The following is an 18,876-nucleotide window of genomic DNA, read 5'->3' on the forward strand; positions in this document are numbered from 1 at the left end:
ATAAAATATAACATGTATATGTAATATTTACATAATATATTATGTCTATAACATATATACAATATATACCAATGAGCATGTACAGTATATACAGTATATGTGACAGCAGCAGCACAAAATACAACATAGACATTATAAACAAAGAGAAGTAGCTAACATGTCAGGTAATAGACAGATGTCATCTATTGCTGTATGGCCAGTGTTTTATACAGGTAATAGACTGATATCATCTATTGCTGTATGGCCAGTGTTTTATACAGGTAATAGACTGATATCATCTATTGCTGTATGGCCAGTGTTTTATACAGGTAATAGACTGATATCATCTATTGCTGTATGGCCAGTGTTTTATACAGGTAATAGACTGATATCATCTATTGCTGTATGGCCAGTGTTTTATACAGGTAATAGACTGATATCATCTATTGCTGTATGGCCAGTGTTTTATACAGGTAATAGACTGATATCATCTATTGCTGTATGGCCAGTGTTTTATACAGGTAATAGACTGATATCATCTATTGCTGTATGGCCAGTGTTTTATACAGGTAATAGACTGATATCATCAGGTAATAGACTGATATCATCAGGTAATAGACTGATATCATCTATTGCTGTATGGCCAGTGTTTTATACAGGTAATAGACTGATATCATCTATTGCTGTATGGCCAGTGTTTTATACAGGTAATAGACTGATATCATCTATTGCTGTATGGCCAGTGTTTTATACAGGTAATAGACTGATATCATCAGGTAATAGACTGATATCATCAGGTAATAGACTGATATCATCTATTGCTGTATGGCCAGTGTTTTATACAGGTAATAGACTGATATCATCTATTGCTGTATGGCCAGTGTTTTATACAGGTAATAGACTGATATCATCTATTGCTGTATGGCCAGTGTTTTATACAGGTAATAGACTGATATCATCAGGTAATAGACTGATATCATCAGGTAATAGACTGATATCATTTATTGCTGTATGGCCAGTGTTTTATACAGGTAATAGACTGATATCATCAGGTAATAGACAGATGTCATCTATTGCTGTATGGCCAGTGTTTTATACAGGTAATAGACTGATATCATCTATTGCTGTATGGCCAGTGTTTTATACAGGTAATAGACTGATATCATCTATTGCTGTATGGCCAGTGTTTTATACAGGTAATAGACTGATATCATCTATTGCTGTATGGCCAGTGTTTTATACAGGTAATAGACAGATGTCATCTATTGCTGTATGGCCAGTGTTTTATACAGGTAATATACTGATATCATCTATTGCTGCATGGCCAGTGTTTTATACAGGTAATAGACTGATATCATCAGGTAATAGACTGATATCATCTATTGCTGTATGGCCAGTGTTTTATACAGGTAATAGACTGATATCATCTATTGCTGTATGGCCAGTGTTTTATACAGGTAATAGACTGATATCATCTATTGCTGTATGGCCAGTGTTTTATACAGGTAATAGACTGATATCATCTATTGCTGTATGGCCAGTGTTTTATACAGGTAATAGACTGATATCATCAGGTAATAGACTGATATCATCTATTGCTGTATGGCCAGTGTTTTATACAGGTAATAGACTGATATCATCAGGTAATAGACTGATATCATCTATTGCTGTATGGCGAGTGATTATACAGCTGGGGACCCTTAATATGGGTACACTTAATAAATATGGGGACCCTTATAATGGGGACCCTTAATAAATATGGGGACCATTAATAAATATGGGGGCCCTTAATAAATATGAGGACCCTTAATGAATATGGGGACACTTAATAAATACAGGGACCCTTAATATGGGGACCCTTAATACAGGGACCCTTAATAAATATGTGGACCCTTAATAAATATGAGGACCCTTAATATGGGGACCCTTAATAAATACGGGGACCCTTAATAAATATGGGGACCCTTAGTAAATATGGGAACCCTTAATATGGGGACCCTTAATAAATATGGGTACCCTTAATAAATATGGGGACCCTTAATAAATATGGGGGCCCTTAATACAGGGACCCCTAATAAAAATGAGGACCCTTAATACGGGGACCCCTAATAAATATGGGCACCCTTAATAAATATGGGGACCTCTTCATAAATATGGGCATCCTTAATAAATATGGGGGCCCTTAATATGGGAACTCTTAATAAATATGGGGACCTTTAATACGAGTACACTTAATGTGGGGACTCTTAATAAATATGGGCACCCTTAATAAATACGGGGACCTTTAATAAATATGGGGACCCTTAATAAATATGGGGAACCTTAATAAATATGAGGACCCTTAATACGGGGACCCCTAAAAAATATGGGGACCCTTAATAAATATGGGCATCCTTAATAAATATGGGGGCCCTTAATATGGGGACCCTTAAAAGATATGGGGACCCTTAATACGGGGACACTTAATTTGTGGACCCTTAATATGGGGACCCTTAATAAATATGGGCAACCTTAATAAATATGGGGACCTTTAATAAATATGGGGACCCTTAACTAAAATGTAGACCCTTTATTAATACTGGGATCCTTAATTAATATGGGCACCCTTAATTAAAATTGGGACCCTTAATAAATATGGGCCCCCCCTAATAAATATGGGGACCCTTAATATGGGTACCTTTAATAAATATGGGGACACTTAATTAATACAGGGGTCCTTAATTAAAATGGGGACCCTTAATTAAAATGGGGACCCTTAATAAATATGGAGACCCTTAATAAAAAAAAGGGGACCCTTACTGAGGTATTGAGTGGGTGACCTCTGCTGGACATTTGGTCCAACAAGAAGATGGCTGCTTAGTTTCCCTCCTGCCAAACTAAACCTTCCACCTTTCTCTGCAGCTGTGGGAAACACCAGGCTGGTCATGCCTGGCAGACAAGACCGAGGGCCACATGTCCCTCACATCTTGCCTGGCAGACAAGACCGAGGGCCACATGTCCCCTCACATCTAACCTGGCAGACAAGACCGAGGGCCACATGTCCCCTCACATCTTGCCTGGCAGACAAGACCGAGGGCCACATGTCCCTCACATCTTGCCTGGCAGACAAGACCTAGGGCCACATGTCCCCTCACATCTTGCCTGGCAGACAAGACTGAGGGCCACATGGCCCCTCACATCTTGCCTGGCAGACAAGACAGAGGGCCACACGTCCCCTCACATCTTGCCTGGCAGACAAGACCGAGGGCCACATGTCCCCTCACATCTTGCCTGGCAGACAAGACCGAGGGCCACATGTCCCCTCACATTTTGCCTGGCAGACAAGACTGAGGGCCATACGAGTGAGAAAGAGAAAACCGCTGCACCCGCACTGCCTCTATGATGTGTGTGTAAACCTCCACCCAAACTACCGCTTACTAATTTGCTCTTTTCCTGCGTGCCGTCTAGGCGGGGAGAGACTCTGGCTTCCAATCAAAGGCAGACGTGCCGTCATGTCATTTAGGGCTGAGAAGTGGACGCAGACGGGAAGGTCATGACGTGTGCACTTTTACACCACCTTGGACTTTTACACACCACCTTGGACTTTAACACACCACTTTGGACTTTTACACACCACCTTGGACTTTTACACACCACCTTGGACTTTAACACACCACTTTGGACTTTTACACACCACCTTGGACTTTTAACACACCACCTTGGACTTTAACACACCACTTTGGACTTTTACACACCACCTTGGACTTTTACACACCACCATGGACTTTTACACACCACCTTGGACTTTTACACACCACCATGGACTTTTACACACCACCTTGGACTTTAACACACCACTTTGGACTTTTACACACCACCTTGGACTTTAACACACCACCATGGACTTTTACACACCACCTTGGACTTTTACACACCACCTTGGACTTTTACACACCACCATGGACTTTTACACACCACCTTGGACTTTTACACACCAGCTTGGGACTTTATATACACACCACCTTGGACTTTATATACACACCACCTTGGACTTTTACACACCACTTTGGACTTTAACACACCACTTTGGACTTTTACACACCACCTTGGACTTTTACACACCACCTTGGACTTTTACACACCACCTTGGACTTTTACACACCACCTTGGACTTTAACACACCACCTTGGACTTTAACACACCACCTTGGAATTTTACACACCACCTTGGACTTTATATACACACCACCTTGGACTTTATATACACACCACCTTGGACTTTTACACACCACTTTGGACTTTAACACACCACTTTGGACTTTTACACACCACCTTGGACTTTTACACACCACCTTGGACTTTTACACACCACCTTGGACTTTTACACACCACCTTGGACTTTAACACACCACCTTGGACTTTAACACACCACCTTGGACTTTTACACACCACCTTGGACTTTTACACACCACCTTGGACTTTATATACACACCACCTTGGACTTTATATACACACCACCTTGGACTTTTACACACCACCTTGGACTTTTACACACCACCTTGGACTTTTACACACCACCATGGACTTTTACACACCACCTTGGACTTTTACACACCACCTTGGACTTTATATACACACCACCTTGGACTTTATATACACACCACCTTGGACTTTTACACACTACCTTTGACTTTAACACACCACTTTGGACTTTTACACACCACCTTGGACTTTTACACACCACCTTGGACTTTTACACACCACCATGGACTTTTACACACCACCTTGGACTTTTACACACCACCTTGGACTTTTACACACCACCTTGGACTTTTACACACCACCATGGACTTTTACACACCACCTTGGACTTTAACACACCACCATGGAGTTTTACACACCACCTTGGACTTTTACACACCAGCTTGGACTTTATATACACACCACCTTGGACTTTATATACACACCACCTTGGACTTTTACACACCACCTTGGACTTTTACACACCACCTTGGACTTTTACACACCACCATGGACTTTTACACACCACCTTGGACTTTTACACACCACCTTGGACTTTTACACACCACCATGGACTTTTACACACCACCTTGGACTTTAACACACCACCATGGACTTTTACACACCACCTTGGACTTTTACACACCAGCTTGGACTTTATATACACACCACCTTGGACTTTATATACACACCACCTTGGACTTTTACACACCACCTTGGACTTTAACACACCACCTTGGACTTTTACACACCACCTTGGACTTTAACACACCACCTTGGACTTTTACACACCACCTTGGACTTTTACACACCACCTTGGACTTTTACACACCACCTTGGACTTTTGGAGACAACAGGTGTCGTCCATCAGCTTCCACTAGTCTGAGTTGCAACGTCAAACTTATTTCTGTTACAATAACGTTACGCTCTTGCAACCCGTTTAGGCGCGAAGCTGCAATGTCAAATTAACTTCTTTCTGTTAAAGTAACGTTACGCTCTTGCAGCCCATTTAGGCGCTGAGCTGCAATGTCAAACTTATTTCTGTTACAATAACGTTACTCTTGCAGCCCGTTTAGGCGCTGAGCTGCAATGTCAAACTAACTTATTTCTGTTAAAGTAACGTTACGCTCTTGCGACCCGTTTAGGCGCTGAGCTGCGACGTCAAACTAACTTCTTTATTTTGAAAGGTATGGGAAAGTATGGAAACACATTTCTGTGCCGGAACTACAATACTGGTACCAGGAGAATTACAAGAACTGCATTACAATTACAACACACTTGACTCAACACGCGTTTGCACTTCCTTTTAAGACTTATCCGTGCAGCCCGACTAGGCAGAAAAAGTACAAACTAAATATGTCTCTGAAGTGGCAAACGATACATTTCTACTTTAAAGTTCAAAGCATCATTGATCAAACACAATACTTTTACTTCCATTTTAAACTTGTCCTGCAGCCCGTCGAGGCAACCAAATACAATGGAACCTATAAAAATAGTTGAATTTGATGAGTATTTTTGTTAAAAAAATACAACATTGACAACAGCGTGCAAACCACCATTGCTCCACATGGGACTTTTACTTCCTGTTCAGAATTCCCTGCAGCCTGTCTAGGCAACCAAAAGCAGTGGAACTTCTGAAAACAAAAGCTACATTTTTTTGGGTGCAAAAAATAACCTATAAAGTCTGAAAAAATATTAGTGCTTAACAGCGGGCGTTTACTTCGTGTTAAGAGTTTTTCTGCAGCCCATCTAAGCAACCCCCCCCCCCCCCAAAAAACACTCTGAAAACCAAAAATATGCTTTTTAAGTAAAAAAACAAACATGTAATGTCATTCAATGCAACAATGCTCAACTAAAAACATTTAATACCTGATAAGATTTTTCCTGCAGCCCATCTAGGCAGCCACATACAGTTAAAAACCCTCTAAAAAAGTGCCTGTTAGTTGCAAACAATCTTGGTGCTCAAAGCAGAATTGTTGAAATGGAACTTGTCCTTCTCTCTAAAAAGGAAAAGTTCCTACAGCCCGTCTAAGCAATAAAAAAAACACTCTGAAAACCAATAATATGTTTTTTAAGTAAAAAAAACAAAACATGTATTGTCATTCAATCCAACAATAATCAAGTAAAAACAATAAATTCCTGATTATATTTTACCGCAGCCCGTCTAGGCAACCACATACAGTTAAAACCCCTCTACAAAGGTGCCTGTTAGTTGCAAACAATCTTGGTGCTCAAAGCAGAATTATTGAAATGGGACTTTTCTTTCCCTCTAAGAGTTTTCCATCTAGGCGGCCAAGTACAGTGGAAAGTCTAAAAAGTAAAAATATGCCTCTGAGGAGCAAAAAAAAACCTAACTTTTTGAGCAAAAACACTGTTGCTCAAAGTCAACTTTTACTTCCTGATAAGAGCTCTTCTGCAGCCCATCTAGGCAACCACAGAGTGGAACATTCATTTAAATGGTAAATGGGTTGTACTTGTATAGCGCTTTTCTACCTTTCTAAGGAACTCAAAGCGCTTTGACACGATTTCCACATTCACACACTGATGGCGGGAGCTGCCATGCAAGGCGCTAACCAGGACCCATCAGGAGCAAGGGTGAAGTGTCTTGCTCAAGGACACAACGGACGTGACTAGGATGGTAGAAGGTGGGGATTGAACCAGGAAGCCTCAGAGTGCTGGCACGGCCACTCTCCCAACTTCGCCACGCCTCTTAGTTGCAAAAAATCTACAACTTTAAACCACCATTGTTTAACGTGGGACTTTTTACTTCCTGTTAAGAGTCCACTTGCAGCCTGTCTAGGCAACCAAACAATGTAACCTCTAAAAACAAAAAAAATATGCCTCTTTATCACAAAAAAACATTGGCGTTTGAACCACCGCTGCCCAAAATGGGACTTTTACCTCCTTCTAGAAGTATTCACGCAGCCCGTCTAGGCAACCAAAAACAGTGGAGATACTTGTAAGGTCGCAAGATAAAAACAAACATTGGCATTAAAGCACAATTGTTCAACATGTCACGCAGCCTGTTGAGGCAACAACATGTGTAACCTCTAAAAGCTCCAAAATATGCTTCTTAGGCGCAATAAAAATGGAAATCATTGCCCAAAATGGGACTTTTACTTCCTGTTAAGAGTGGTCGTGCAGCCTGTCTAGGCAACCAAATACAGTGGTACATCTAAAAATAAGAAATATTTCTCTCAGTCGCAAAAAATCTTGAACTTTAAATCACCTTTGCTGAAAATGTGACTTTAGTTCCTGACAAGAGTTTGCATATGCAGCCCGTCTAGGCAACAATGGGATCTCTAAGGGAAAAAAAATTAATCTGTTTAATTACAAAAAACCTTGAAGTTAAACCATCACTGCTCCAAATGGGACTTTTACTTTCTGATAGTTTTTCTGCAGCCCGTCTAGGCAACCCAATACGATGCAACACCTACAAAGAAGAAATACTGTGTCGCTCAGGGGAAAAAACATTGATGTTGAAACCACCTTTTTCTGCAGCCCGTCTAGGCTTAGATGTCACAGACTGATGGACTAGATTAGGGGTCACCAACTTGGTGCCCGCGGGCACCAGGTAGCCCGTAAGGACCAGATGAGTAGCCCGCTGGCCTGTTCTAAAAATAGCTCAAATAGCAGCACTTACCAGTGAGCTGCCTCTATTTTTTAAATTTTATTTATTTACTAGGAAGCTGGTCTCGCTTTGCCCGACATTTTTACTTCTAAGAGAGACAAAACTCAAATAGAATTTGAAAATCCAAGAAAATATTTTAAAGACTTGGTTTAAGTCATTATTTTTTTTACTTTGCTTCTTATAACTTTCAGAAAGACAATTTTAGAGAAAAAATACAACCTTAAAAATGATTTTAGGATTTTTAAACACATATACCTTTTAAATTCCTTCTTCTTCTTTCCTGACAATTTAAATCAATGTTCAGGTAAATGTATTGTTTTTACTGTAAAGAATAATAAATACATTTTAATTTAATTCTTCATTTTAGCTTCTGTTTTTTCGACGAAGAATATTTGTGAAATATTTCTTCAAACTTATGATTAAAATTCCCAAAAAAATATTCTGGCAAATCTAGAAAATCTGTAGAATCACATTTAAATCTTATTTCAAAGTCTTTTGAATTTCTTTTAACATTTTTGTTCTGGAAATAAATAATGATTTGTCTTTGTTAGAAATATAGCTTGGTCCAATTTGTTATATATTCTAAAAAAGTGTAGATTGGATTTTAACCTTTTTAAAACATGTCATCAAAATTCTAAAATTAATCTTAATCAGGAAAAATTACTAATGATGTTCCATTAAAAAATGTTTTTAATTTTTAAAAAAAAGATTCGAATTAGCTAGTTTTTCTCTTCTTTTTTTCGGTTGAATTTTGAATTTTAAAGAGTCGAAATTGAAGATAAACTATGTTTCAAAATTAATTGTCATTTTTTTTGTGTTTTCTCCTTTTTTAAACCGTTCAATTAAGTGTAAATATCATTAATTATTAATAAAAACATAGAGTTAAAGGTAAATTGAGCAAATTGGCTATTTCTGGCAATTTATTTAAGTGTGTATCAAACTGGTAGCCCTTCGCATTAATCAGCACCCAAGAAGTAGCTCTTGCTTTCAAAAAGGTTGGTGACCCCTGCACTAGATTGTTCCGTGCCAAGTTTTCTTTTGCCACAACACGCTTAAACTGAATCATGGAGTACAAAAACCGAGGCGACCCCGCGGGGTACCTGGTGGTGGTCTACCACTCTAGCAACATTTGAGTGACTGTTGTTTACCTTTCCCGCACGCCCCCCGCTGGATGAAGATGACCGGCGGCTGCTGGAGCTTCTGCGCCCGGCGGCTGACCCTCTTCAGCTCGCAGATGTTCCGGTAGGAGACGCCGTCGCTCCCGCAGACAGGCTCGGCGGCTTCGCAGGCGCAGATCCCGGTCTTGCTCCTCCTGCGGACCGTGGCGCTGGAGCCCGGGCCGGCGGACACCGAGCACCGCAGACCCTCGCCGCACAGCGGGTCGCCCAGCTTGCCGCCGCCGCCGCAAGCCTCGCCCTCCCCGGACGCGCACACCGGGCAGCACCGGCAGGCGTCGAGGGTCTGCCCCGCGGGACACTCGGCGGGAAGTCGGGGGCACATGGACTTGTCGCACCGGGAGGGACAGCCCACCACGAAGCGGCCGGAGGTCTGCGCGTCCGCCTGCAGAGCCGCGAGGGCCAGGGAGAGGAGGAGTGATCGGAACATGGCTGTTGCAAAAGTGCTGAAAACTAACTTTACAGCCGACTTTACTCTCTCTCTCTCTCTCTTTTTGCAGCGCCGCTACGAGGCTGCTGATTGGCTGAGCCTCTGTGACGCAATCATCTACTTGCTCATATTGACTACGTCATAGATACTCACCTGGCGCTGGAATTTCAATCCCAAACACTCAACAATCAAAAGTGCACACATTTTGATATCATACTTAATAATAATAATAATAATAATAATAATAGGTAAGGGGAACTGCACTTTTTTTTTTTAAAGTAATTTTGTTAATCATTAAAAACCCTTATGTAAAACAAGAACACGTTTTTCTTTTTTTCATACATTCTAACTCGTAAATAAACGTTAGCAAAAGTCAGCTAACAATGGAGGTAATTAGTCACTTTATTCAGCCTATAAAGCACTATAAAACATGTTTTATATACACGCTGTTAGTATATGTAGTATCTATTAACATTCATAATGTTACATTTACATGATGTAAGTATATATGTCATGTAGTAACATTCATAATAACATGTAATATATACATGATGTAAGTATATATGTCATGTAGTAACATTCATAATAACATGTAATATATACATGATGTAAGTATATATGTAGTATCTAGTAACATTCATAATAACATGTAATATATACATGATGTAAGTATGTATGTCATGTAGTAACATTCATAATAACATGTAATATATACATGATGTAAGTATATATGTCATGTAGTAACATTCATAATAACATGTAATATATACATGATGTAAGTATATATGTCATGTAGTAACATTCATAATAACATGTAATATATACATGATGTAAGTATATATGTAGTATCTAGTAACATTCATAATAACATGTAATATATACATGATGTAAGTATGTATGTCATGTAGTAACATTCATAATAACATGTAATATATACATGATGTAAGTATATATGTCATGTAGTAACATTCATAATAACATGTAATATATACATGATGTAAGTATATATGTCATGTAGTAACATTCATAATAACATGTAATATATACATGATGTAAGTATATATGTCATGTAGTAACATTCATAATAACATGTAATATATACATGATGTAAGTATATATGTCATGTAGTAACATTCATAATAACATGTAATATATACATGATGTAAGTATATATGTCATGTAGTAACATTCATAATAACATGTAATATATACATGATGTAAGTATATATGTCATGTAGTAACATTCATAATAACATGTAATATATACATGATGTAAGTATATATGTCATGTAGTAACATTCATAATAACATGTAATATATACATGATGTAAGTATATATGTCATGTAGTAACATTCATAATAACATGTAATATATACATGATGTAAGTATATATGTCATGTAGTAACATTCATAATAACATGTAATATATACATGATGTAAGTATATATGTAGTATCTAGTAACATTCATAATAACATGTAATATATACATGATGTAAGTATGTATGTCATGTAGTAACATTCATAATAACATGTAATATATACATGATGTAAGTATATGTGTCATGTAGTAACATTCATAATAACATTTAATATATACATGATGTAAGTATATATGTCACGTAGTAACATTCATAATAACATGTAATATATACATGATGTAAGTATATGTGTCATGTAGTAACATTCATAATAACATGTAATATATACATGTAAGTATATATGTCATGTAGTAACATTCATAATAACATGTAATATATACATGATGTAAGTATATATGTAGTATCTAGTAACATTCATAATAACATGTAATTTATACATGATGTAAGTATATGTGTCATGTAGTAACATTCATAATAACATGTAATATATACATGATGTAGGTATATGTGTCATGTAGTAACATTCATAATAACATGTAGTATATACGTTAATGGTGCCTTCACAGATGTGTAAGTTACCCATGTCTTGGCCACTAATACACCCCCATACCATCACACATGCTGCCTTTTACACTTTCACCCTAGAACAGTCCCCATGCTTCTTTTCCTCTTTGGTCCAGTTTCTATAAACAATTTGAAATGTGGACTCGTCAGACCACAGAAAACTTATCCACTTTGCGTCAGTCCACCTTAGATGAGCTCGGGCCCAGCGAAGTGTTTCTGGGTGTTGTTGATAAATGGCTGTGGCTTTGCATAGTAGTTTTAACTTGCACTTACAGATGTAGCGACCAACTGTAGTTACCGACAGTGGTTTTCTGAAGTGTTCCTGAGCCCATGTGGTGATATCCTTTACACACTGATGTGGCTTTTTGATGCAGTAGCGCCTGAGGGATCCAAGGTGTGTAATATCATGGCTTACCTGCAGTGATTTCTCCACATTCTCTGAACCTTTTGATGATATTACGGAGCGTAGATGGTGAGTTGTTGTTGCTCCTCCTACAAACTAGAGAAAGGCTTGGAGGAGGTCACAAAGTGTTTCTCTTTTAAGAAGGTTGATTTATAGTTGGTAAGTGCTCCCAAACAAAACCTTCCACATGCTGAGCACATGTTGCCCTTTCATTTACTTAACTAACAATTAGTCAACACAAACCCTAATTAGGATGAGCAGTGGTGGATTTATGACTTTTGTGTTGTTGTAGATGTTGAATGACACAGATCCATGTTGTTGTGACTTTACATTTAGGTTGTTATGACTTTTGTGTTGTTGTAGATCAGGGGTCACCAACGCGGTGCCCGCGGGCACCAGGTAGCCCGTAAGGACCAGATGAGTAGCCCGCTGGCCTGTTCTAAAAATAGCTCAAATAGCAGCACTTACCAGTGAGCTGCCTCTATTTTTTAAATTTTATTTATTTACTAACAAGCTGGTCTAGCTTTGCCCGACATTTTTAATTCTAAGAGAGACAAAACTCAAATAGAATTTGAAAATACAAGAAAATATTTTAAAGACTTGGTCTTCACTTGTTTAAATAAATTCATTAATTTTTTTTACTTTGCTTCTTATAACTTTCAGAAAGACATTTTAGAGAAAAAATACAACCTTAAAAATGATTTTAGGATTTTTAAACACATATACCTTTTTACCTTTTAAATTCCTTCCTCTTCTTTCCTGACAAAGTAAATCAATGTTCAAGTTTTTTTTTTTTTATTGTAAAGAATAATAAATACATTTTAATTTAATTCTTCATTTTAGCTTTTGTTTTTTCGACGAAGAATATTTGTGAAATATTTCTTCAAACTTATTATGATTAAAATTCAAAAAAATTATTCTGGCAAATCTAGAAAATCTGTAGAATCAAATTTAAATCTTATTTCAAAGTCTTTTGAATTTCTTTAAAAAAAAATGTTTCTGGAAAATCTAGAAGAAATAATTATTTGTCTAGCTTGGTCCAATTTGTTATATATTCTAACAAAGTGTGGATTGGATTTTAACCTATTTAAACATGTCATCAAAATTCTAAAATTAATCTTAATCAGGAAAACTTACTAATGATGTTCTATAAATTATTTTTTTAATTTGTTCAAAAAGATTCGAATTAGCTAGTTTTTCTCTTCTTTTTTTTCGGTTGAATTTTGAATTTTAAAGAGTCGAAATTGAAGATAAACTATGTTTCAAAATTTAATTGTCATTTTTTTCGTGTTTTCTCCTCTTTTAAACCGTTCAATTAAGTGTAAATATCATTAATTATTAATAATAACATAGAGTTAAAGGTAAATTGAGCAAACTGGCTATTTCTGGCAATTTATTTAAGTGTGTATCAAACTGGTAGCCCTTCGCATTAATCAGTACCCAAGAAGTAGCTCTTGGTTTCAAAAAGGTTGGTGACCCCTGTTGTAGATGTTGAATGACACAGATCCATGTTGTTGTGACTTTACATTTAGGTTGTTATGACTTTTGTGTTGTTGTCGATGTTGAATGACACTAACAGTCAACACCAACAATGTTTTATACGTAAAAAACTGGCAACTCATTCAGCAGAATTGCATCGTAAAATTGACAATAGTTTTTACAGCAATTTACTGCAAATATAAGAACAGTAACACTGCCTTTTGATGCAAAATGATACTGCAAAACGTGTGGTGATCTTTACAGTGTTTTACTGTAAATGAAAAACATTTTTTTCATGCTCAAAACTGGCAACACTGATGCACAACATGCACACACCATTTACTGTTGACTAGCAACCTATCAGGTGCATGTCTGTGGAGGTGGGAGGGGCCTATACCCAGGTGCATGTGTGTGGAGGTGGGAGGGGCCTATCCTCAGGTGCATGTGTGTGGAGGAAGCCGGAGTACCTATTTGAATGAAATGAGTTAGAATGTAATATCAAATAGAAGTATAACAGATGCATGCAGTACTTGTATGCATGTAGTGTTACAATTAGGGCGGCAACCAACAACTAATTTGATAATCAATTAATCTGTCGATTATTACTTCGATTAATCGATTAATAGTCGGATAAAAGAGACAAACTACATTTCTATCCTTTCCAGTATTTTATTGAAAAAAACCGGCATACTGGCACTATACTCATTTTGATTACTGTTTCTCAGCTGTTTGTAAATGTTGTATAAATAAAGGTTTATAAAAATTAAACAAATTAAAAGTAGCCTCTGCGCATGCGCATAGCATAGATCCAATGAATCGATGACTAAATTAATCGCCAACTATTTTTCTAATCGATTTTAATCGATTAGTTGTTGCAGTCCTAGTTACGAGTGAAAGAATAAATACAATGAGTAAAAGTACTTGACTGATCCATACTACATGGACCACGTAAAAGAAGTGGTGGACCAGATGTAGACCCCCCGCTCCTTGAGTTGGACACCAATGCTGGAAAGATGGAGAGTTGATGGCTGCAGTGTGAGCTGTGCAGAGAATGAAGTGAAAACATTAACAGTCATGAACTCTCTCACTGAACGTTAGCAAGTCCTGACATAGCAACTTTCTTCAGCGGTAATCAGCGACAACTTTTCTGACAAAATATAAATACACAAGATGAGCCAAGTAGTGTTTTTCTGGATGTAAAAATAGTGTAAGTAAAGCAGCAACACATATTTCTTCTTTACTGGGGAGTCAAAGACCTTAGATGTGTAACACTAGTGAGCAGGAGAGAATATCAAGTCATTTTTGGGCTAGAACATGTTTTATTTATTCATTGTTGACGTGTTTCTTGCTACTTTATGTTGTATATTTTTTACATGACATTTCATTTGATCTATCATTACACCCAAAAATGTGTTTTCTTTCACCCTTTCAATGTCTACTCTGTGTATTTGTGTTTGACTTTCCCTTTTACTGTTACCAAATAGCATTATTTTACTTTTACTGAGATTACTGTAGTTTTCGGAGTATAAGTCGCTCCGGAGTATAAGTCGCACCGGCTGAAAATGCATCATAAAGAAGGAAAAAAAACATATAAGTCGCACTGGAGTATAAGTAGGGATGATACTCAAAACCGGTTTTCCCGGTTGTTCGATAAGAAAAGAACCGAGTCCTCGAACTCAAATCCCTTTTTGAGAACCGGTACCCGTTATCGAGACCACTATAGTAAAGAAAAAGAGTTGGTTCTTTATTCGAATCCCTTGGAACGAATCCCGTCCTGACCAGAAATGCTCCGTGGGACATCACAAGAAATGGCGTCACGTAGCTCAGTCATTAGAAGCAGATAGCGAAAGCAGGAAAACAATGGACCGGAAAAAGTGCTCCAAGGTGTAATAAAGTTCAAAACAAAAGGTATAATCCAATGAATAACTTTACTGAGAGATTTGAGCAGGGTACAAACACATGACGAACACTTTTACGACCAACCGGAAACATAGCAACCAGGCTAGCAACGCACCTCCTTTATGGCAGCTGTCGCAACGTTCTTAAAGCAACCGCAGCACATACATATATGACATCTCCCTTTTTTAACTTTTGTTTTTACTTGCTTGTAAACGTTACAAAATCACACTGTATATGTGTTGTCTGTCTAATTATAAATAATGCAGACGAGGCGTGTTGGCTGAGTTCTTGACGTTTACTTTCACAGCGTGCTCATAATAACCTCATTCTTAGCTGCCGGGTGACGACATGCAACACTTTTCGGGGCTACCGCGCATGCTCGTCACTCCCGTTGCATGCTGGGTAGTGTAGTTGTTATATTCCCTAGCTCATAACATCACATCTTTCCCCCTATAAAGAAATAATGTTAACTCAATAAAGTGTATTTATTTTTTTAGCTTGAACTTTTCATTTTTTTGGCATTGTAACCACATTTGCAAACAACTTTTCTCTTCCTAGAATTTTCTTTCAATAAAGTAAAGTGCACAAATGTCAAAGCATCATAACAAACAGTTATGTCAAATAGCAGCAGAAGTGCACTTTTTGGGGAGCTGTATTATTTTCAGTTTTGTGCCCAAGGGACTGATTTTATTTAACACTATATTATTATTTATATACCTATAGTGATCACAGAGACAGGTTGCTTTTGTGTTACTATATATATTTGTTTTTATGAAAAATCCCACTTAATGTACTTTGGGTAACAACAGTCAATATTTATTTATTTTATTTTATTTTTTTAGGGGGGTAACAGTCAATATTTATTTATTTATTAGATTTTTTTTTTCTTCTTATATAATTAAAGTGAGCTTTTGTTAAACCAATTATTGTGTTTTTTTCCATATACAACAACCCATCTGTTCGATAAGAGGATTCGATAATAGGCTCGAACTCGATAATTTCTTATCAAACATCATCCCTAAGTATAAGTCGCATTTTTGGGTGAAATTTATTTGACAAAAGCCAACAGCAAGAATAGACATTTGAAAGGCAATTTAAAATGTCTAAAGAATAGTGAACAACAGGCTGAATAAGTGTACGTTATATGAGGCATAAATAACCAACTGAGAAGGTGCCTGGTATGTTAACGTAACATATTATGGTAAGAGTCATTCAAATAACTATAGTTAAAGGTCTACTGAAAGCCACTACTACCGACCACGCAGTCTGATAGTTTATATATCAATGATGAAATCTTAACATTGCAACACATGCCAATACGGCCGGGTTAACCTATAAAGTGACATTTAAAATTTCCCGGGAAATATCCGGCTGAAACGTCACGGTATGATGACGTATGCGCGTGACGAAGTCAGAGTAACGGAAGTTATGGTACCCCGTAGAATCCTATACAAAAAGCTCTGTTTTCATTTCATGATTCCACAGTATTCTGGACATCTTTTGCAATTTGTTTAATGAACAATGAAGGCTGCAAAGAAGACAGTTGTAGGTGGGATCGGTGTATTAGCAGCGGACTACAGCAACACAACCAGGAGGACTTTGTTGGAGCGCTAGCCGCGCTAGCCGCCGACCTCACCTTGACTTCCTACGTCTCCGGGCCGCCAAACGCATCGGGTGAAGTCCTTCGTCCTTCTGCCGATCGCTGGAACGCAGGTGAGCACGGGTGTTGATGAGCAGATGAGGGCTGGCTGGCGTAGATGGAGAGCTAATGTTTTTAGCATAGCTCTGTGCGGTCCGGTTGCTAAGTTAGCTTCAATGGCGTCGTTAGCACAGCATTGTTAACCTTCGCCAGCCTGGAAAGCATTAACCGTGTAGTTACATGTCCACGGTTTAATAGTATTGTTGATTTTCTATCTATCCTTCCAGTCAGGGGTTTATTTTTTTTGTTTCTATATGCAGTTAAAGCACGATGCTATCACGTTAGCTCGTAGCTAAAGCATTTCGCCGATGTATTGTCGTGGAGATAAAAGGCACTGAATGTCCATTTCGCGTTCTCGACTCTCATTTTCAAGAGGATATAGTATCCGAGGTGGTTTAAAATACAAATCCGTGATCCACAATAGAAAAAGGAGAGTGTGTGGAATCCAATGAGCCAGCTTGTACCTAAGTTACAGTCAGAGCGAAAAAAGATACGTCCATCACTGCCTCTCAAGTCGTTCACTGTAACGTTCTCATCGACGAATCTTTCATCCTCGCTCAAATTAATGGCGTAATCGTCACTTTCTCGGTCCGAATCTCTCTCGCTCCATTGTAAACAACGGGGAATTGTGAGGAATACTAGCTCCTGTGACGTCACGCTACTTCCGGTACAGGCAAGGCTTTTTTTTTATCAGCGAGCAAAAGTTGCGAACTTTATCGTCGATTTTCTCTACTAAATCCTTTCAGCAAAAATATGGCAATATCGCGAAATGATCAAGTATGACACATAGAATGGATCTGCTATTCCCGTTTAAATAAAAAAAAATCATTTCAGTAGGCCTTTAAAGTTAAAGTTAAAGTACCAATGATTGTCACACACACACACTAGGTGTGGTGAAACTTGTCCTCTGCATTTGACCCATCCCCTTGTCCACCCCCTGGGAGGTGAGGGGAGCAGTGGGCAGCAGCGGTGCCGCGCCCGGGAATCATTTTTGGTGATTTAACCCCCAATTCCAACCTTTAATGCTGAGTGCCAAGCAGGGAGGTAATGGGTCCCATTGTTATAGTCTTTGGTATGACTCGGCCGGGGTTTGAACTCATGCTATACGTTTACCAAACAATCTGTCACTCCTAATCGCTAAATCCCATGAAATCTTATACGTCTAGTCTCTTACGTGAATGAGATCAATAATATTATTTGATATTTTACGCTAATGTGTTAATCTTTTCACACACAAGTCGCTCCTGAGTATAAGTCGCACCCCCGGCCAAACTATGAAAAAAAACTGCGACTTATAGTCCGAAAAATATGGTAATACATGGATTTAGCGTATGATTTAAAAAGTACATGTGCATAGTGATAAATAGCGCACCTACCATGGGGTGTCGTCATCAGATTAAGATGAAAAGTGACTCACTGAGAAAGAGGCGGCCCTAAGGTCACACGTGGCGAGCAGACAGCAGCAGATGAAACGGCGCTCATGCGTGCAGAATATGAGGAACACCCTTGTTAAGAGTCATGAGGTCTTGATGATGTATGGGCTTTAATTCATCCCTGCGTGAAGCCACAAAGTGTCCTGCAGAAACAAACACTGATGAGAGAGCAGAGAGATGCAGACGGAGACATCAAATACTTAGTCTTACCATATTTCACTCTATATAATGTTGTGAAGATGGAATGGGGCGTCGGCACCGCAGGTGAAGGTGGTGGTCCCACCACAAGGGGGCAGAGCAGCGG

At 38.3% G+C, this 18,876-nt stretch overlaps 1 protein-coding gene across 1 annotated transcript in view; it reads right to left on the reverse strand.

The window, feature by feature from the left end:
* LOC133656939 (serine protease HTRA1A-like) overlaps positions 1–9,736 on the reverse strand; it is a 70,788-nt gene extending 61,052 nt beyond the window's left edge. The window contains exon 1 of the mRNA XM_062057819.1: positions 9,258–9,736. Within this exon, the coding sequence (XP_061913803.1) occupies positions 9,258–9,714 (457 nt within the window). The 5' untranslated portion in view covers positions 9,715–9,736. The remainder of the gene's footprint in view (positions 1–9,257) is intronic.
* Between the last annotated feature and the right edge of the window lie 9,140 nt (positions 9,737–18,876).

The sequence above is a fragment of the Entelurus aequoreus genome, linkage group LG09, assembly GCF_033978785.1.
Source record: "Entelurus aequoreus isolate RoL-2023_Sb linkage group LG09, RoL_Eaeq_v1.1, whole genome shotgun sequence".
Lineage (NCBI taxonomy): Eukaryota > Metazoa > Chordata > Actinopteri > Syngnathiformes > Syngnathidae > Entelurus > Entelurus aequoreus.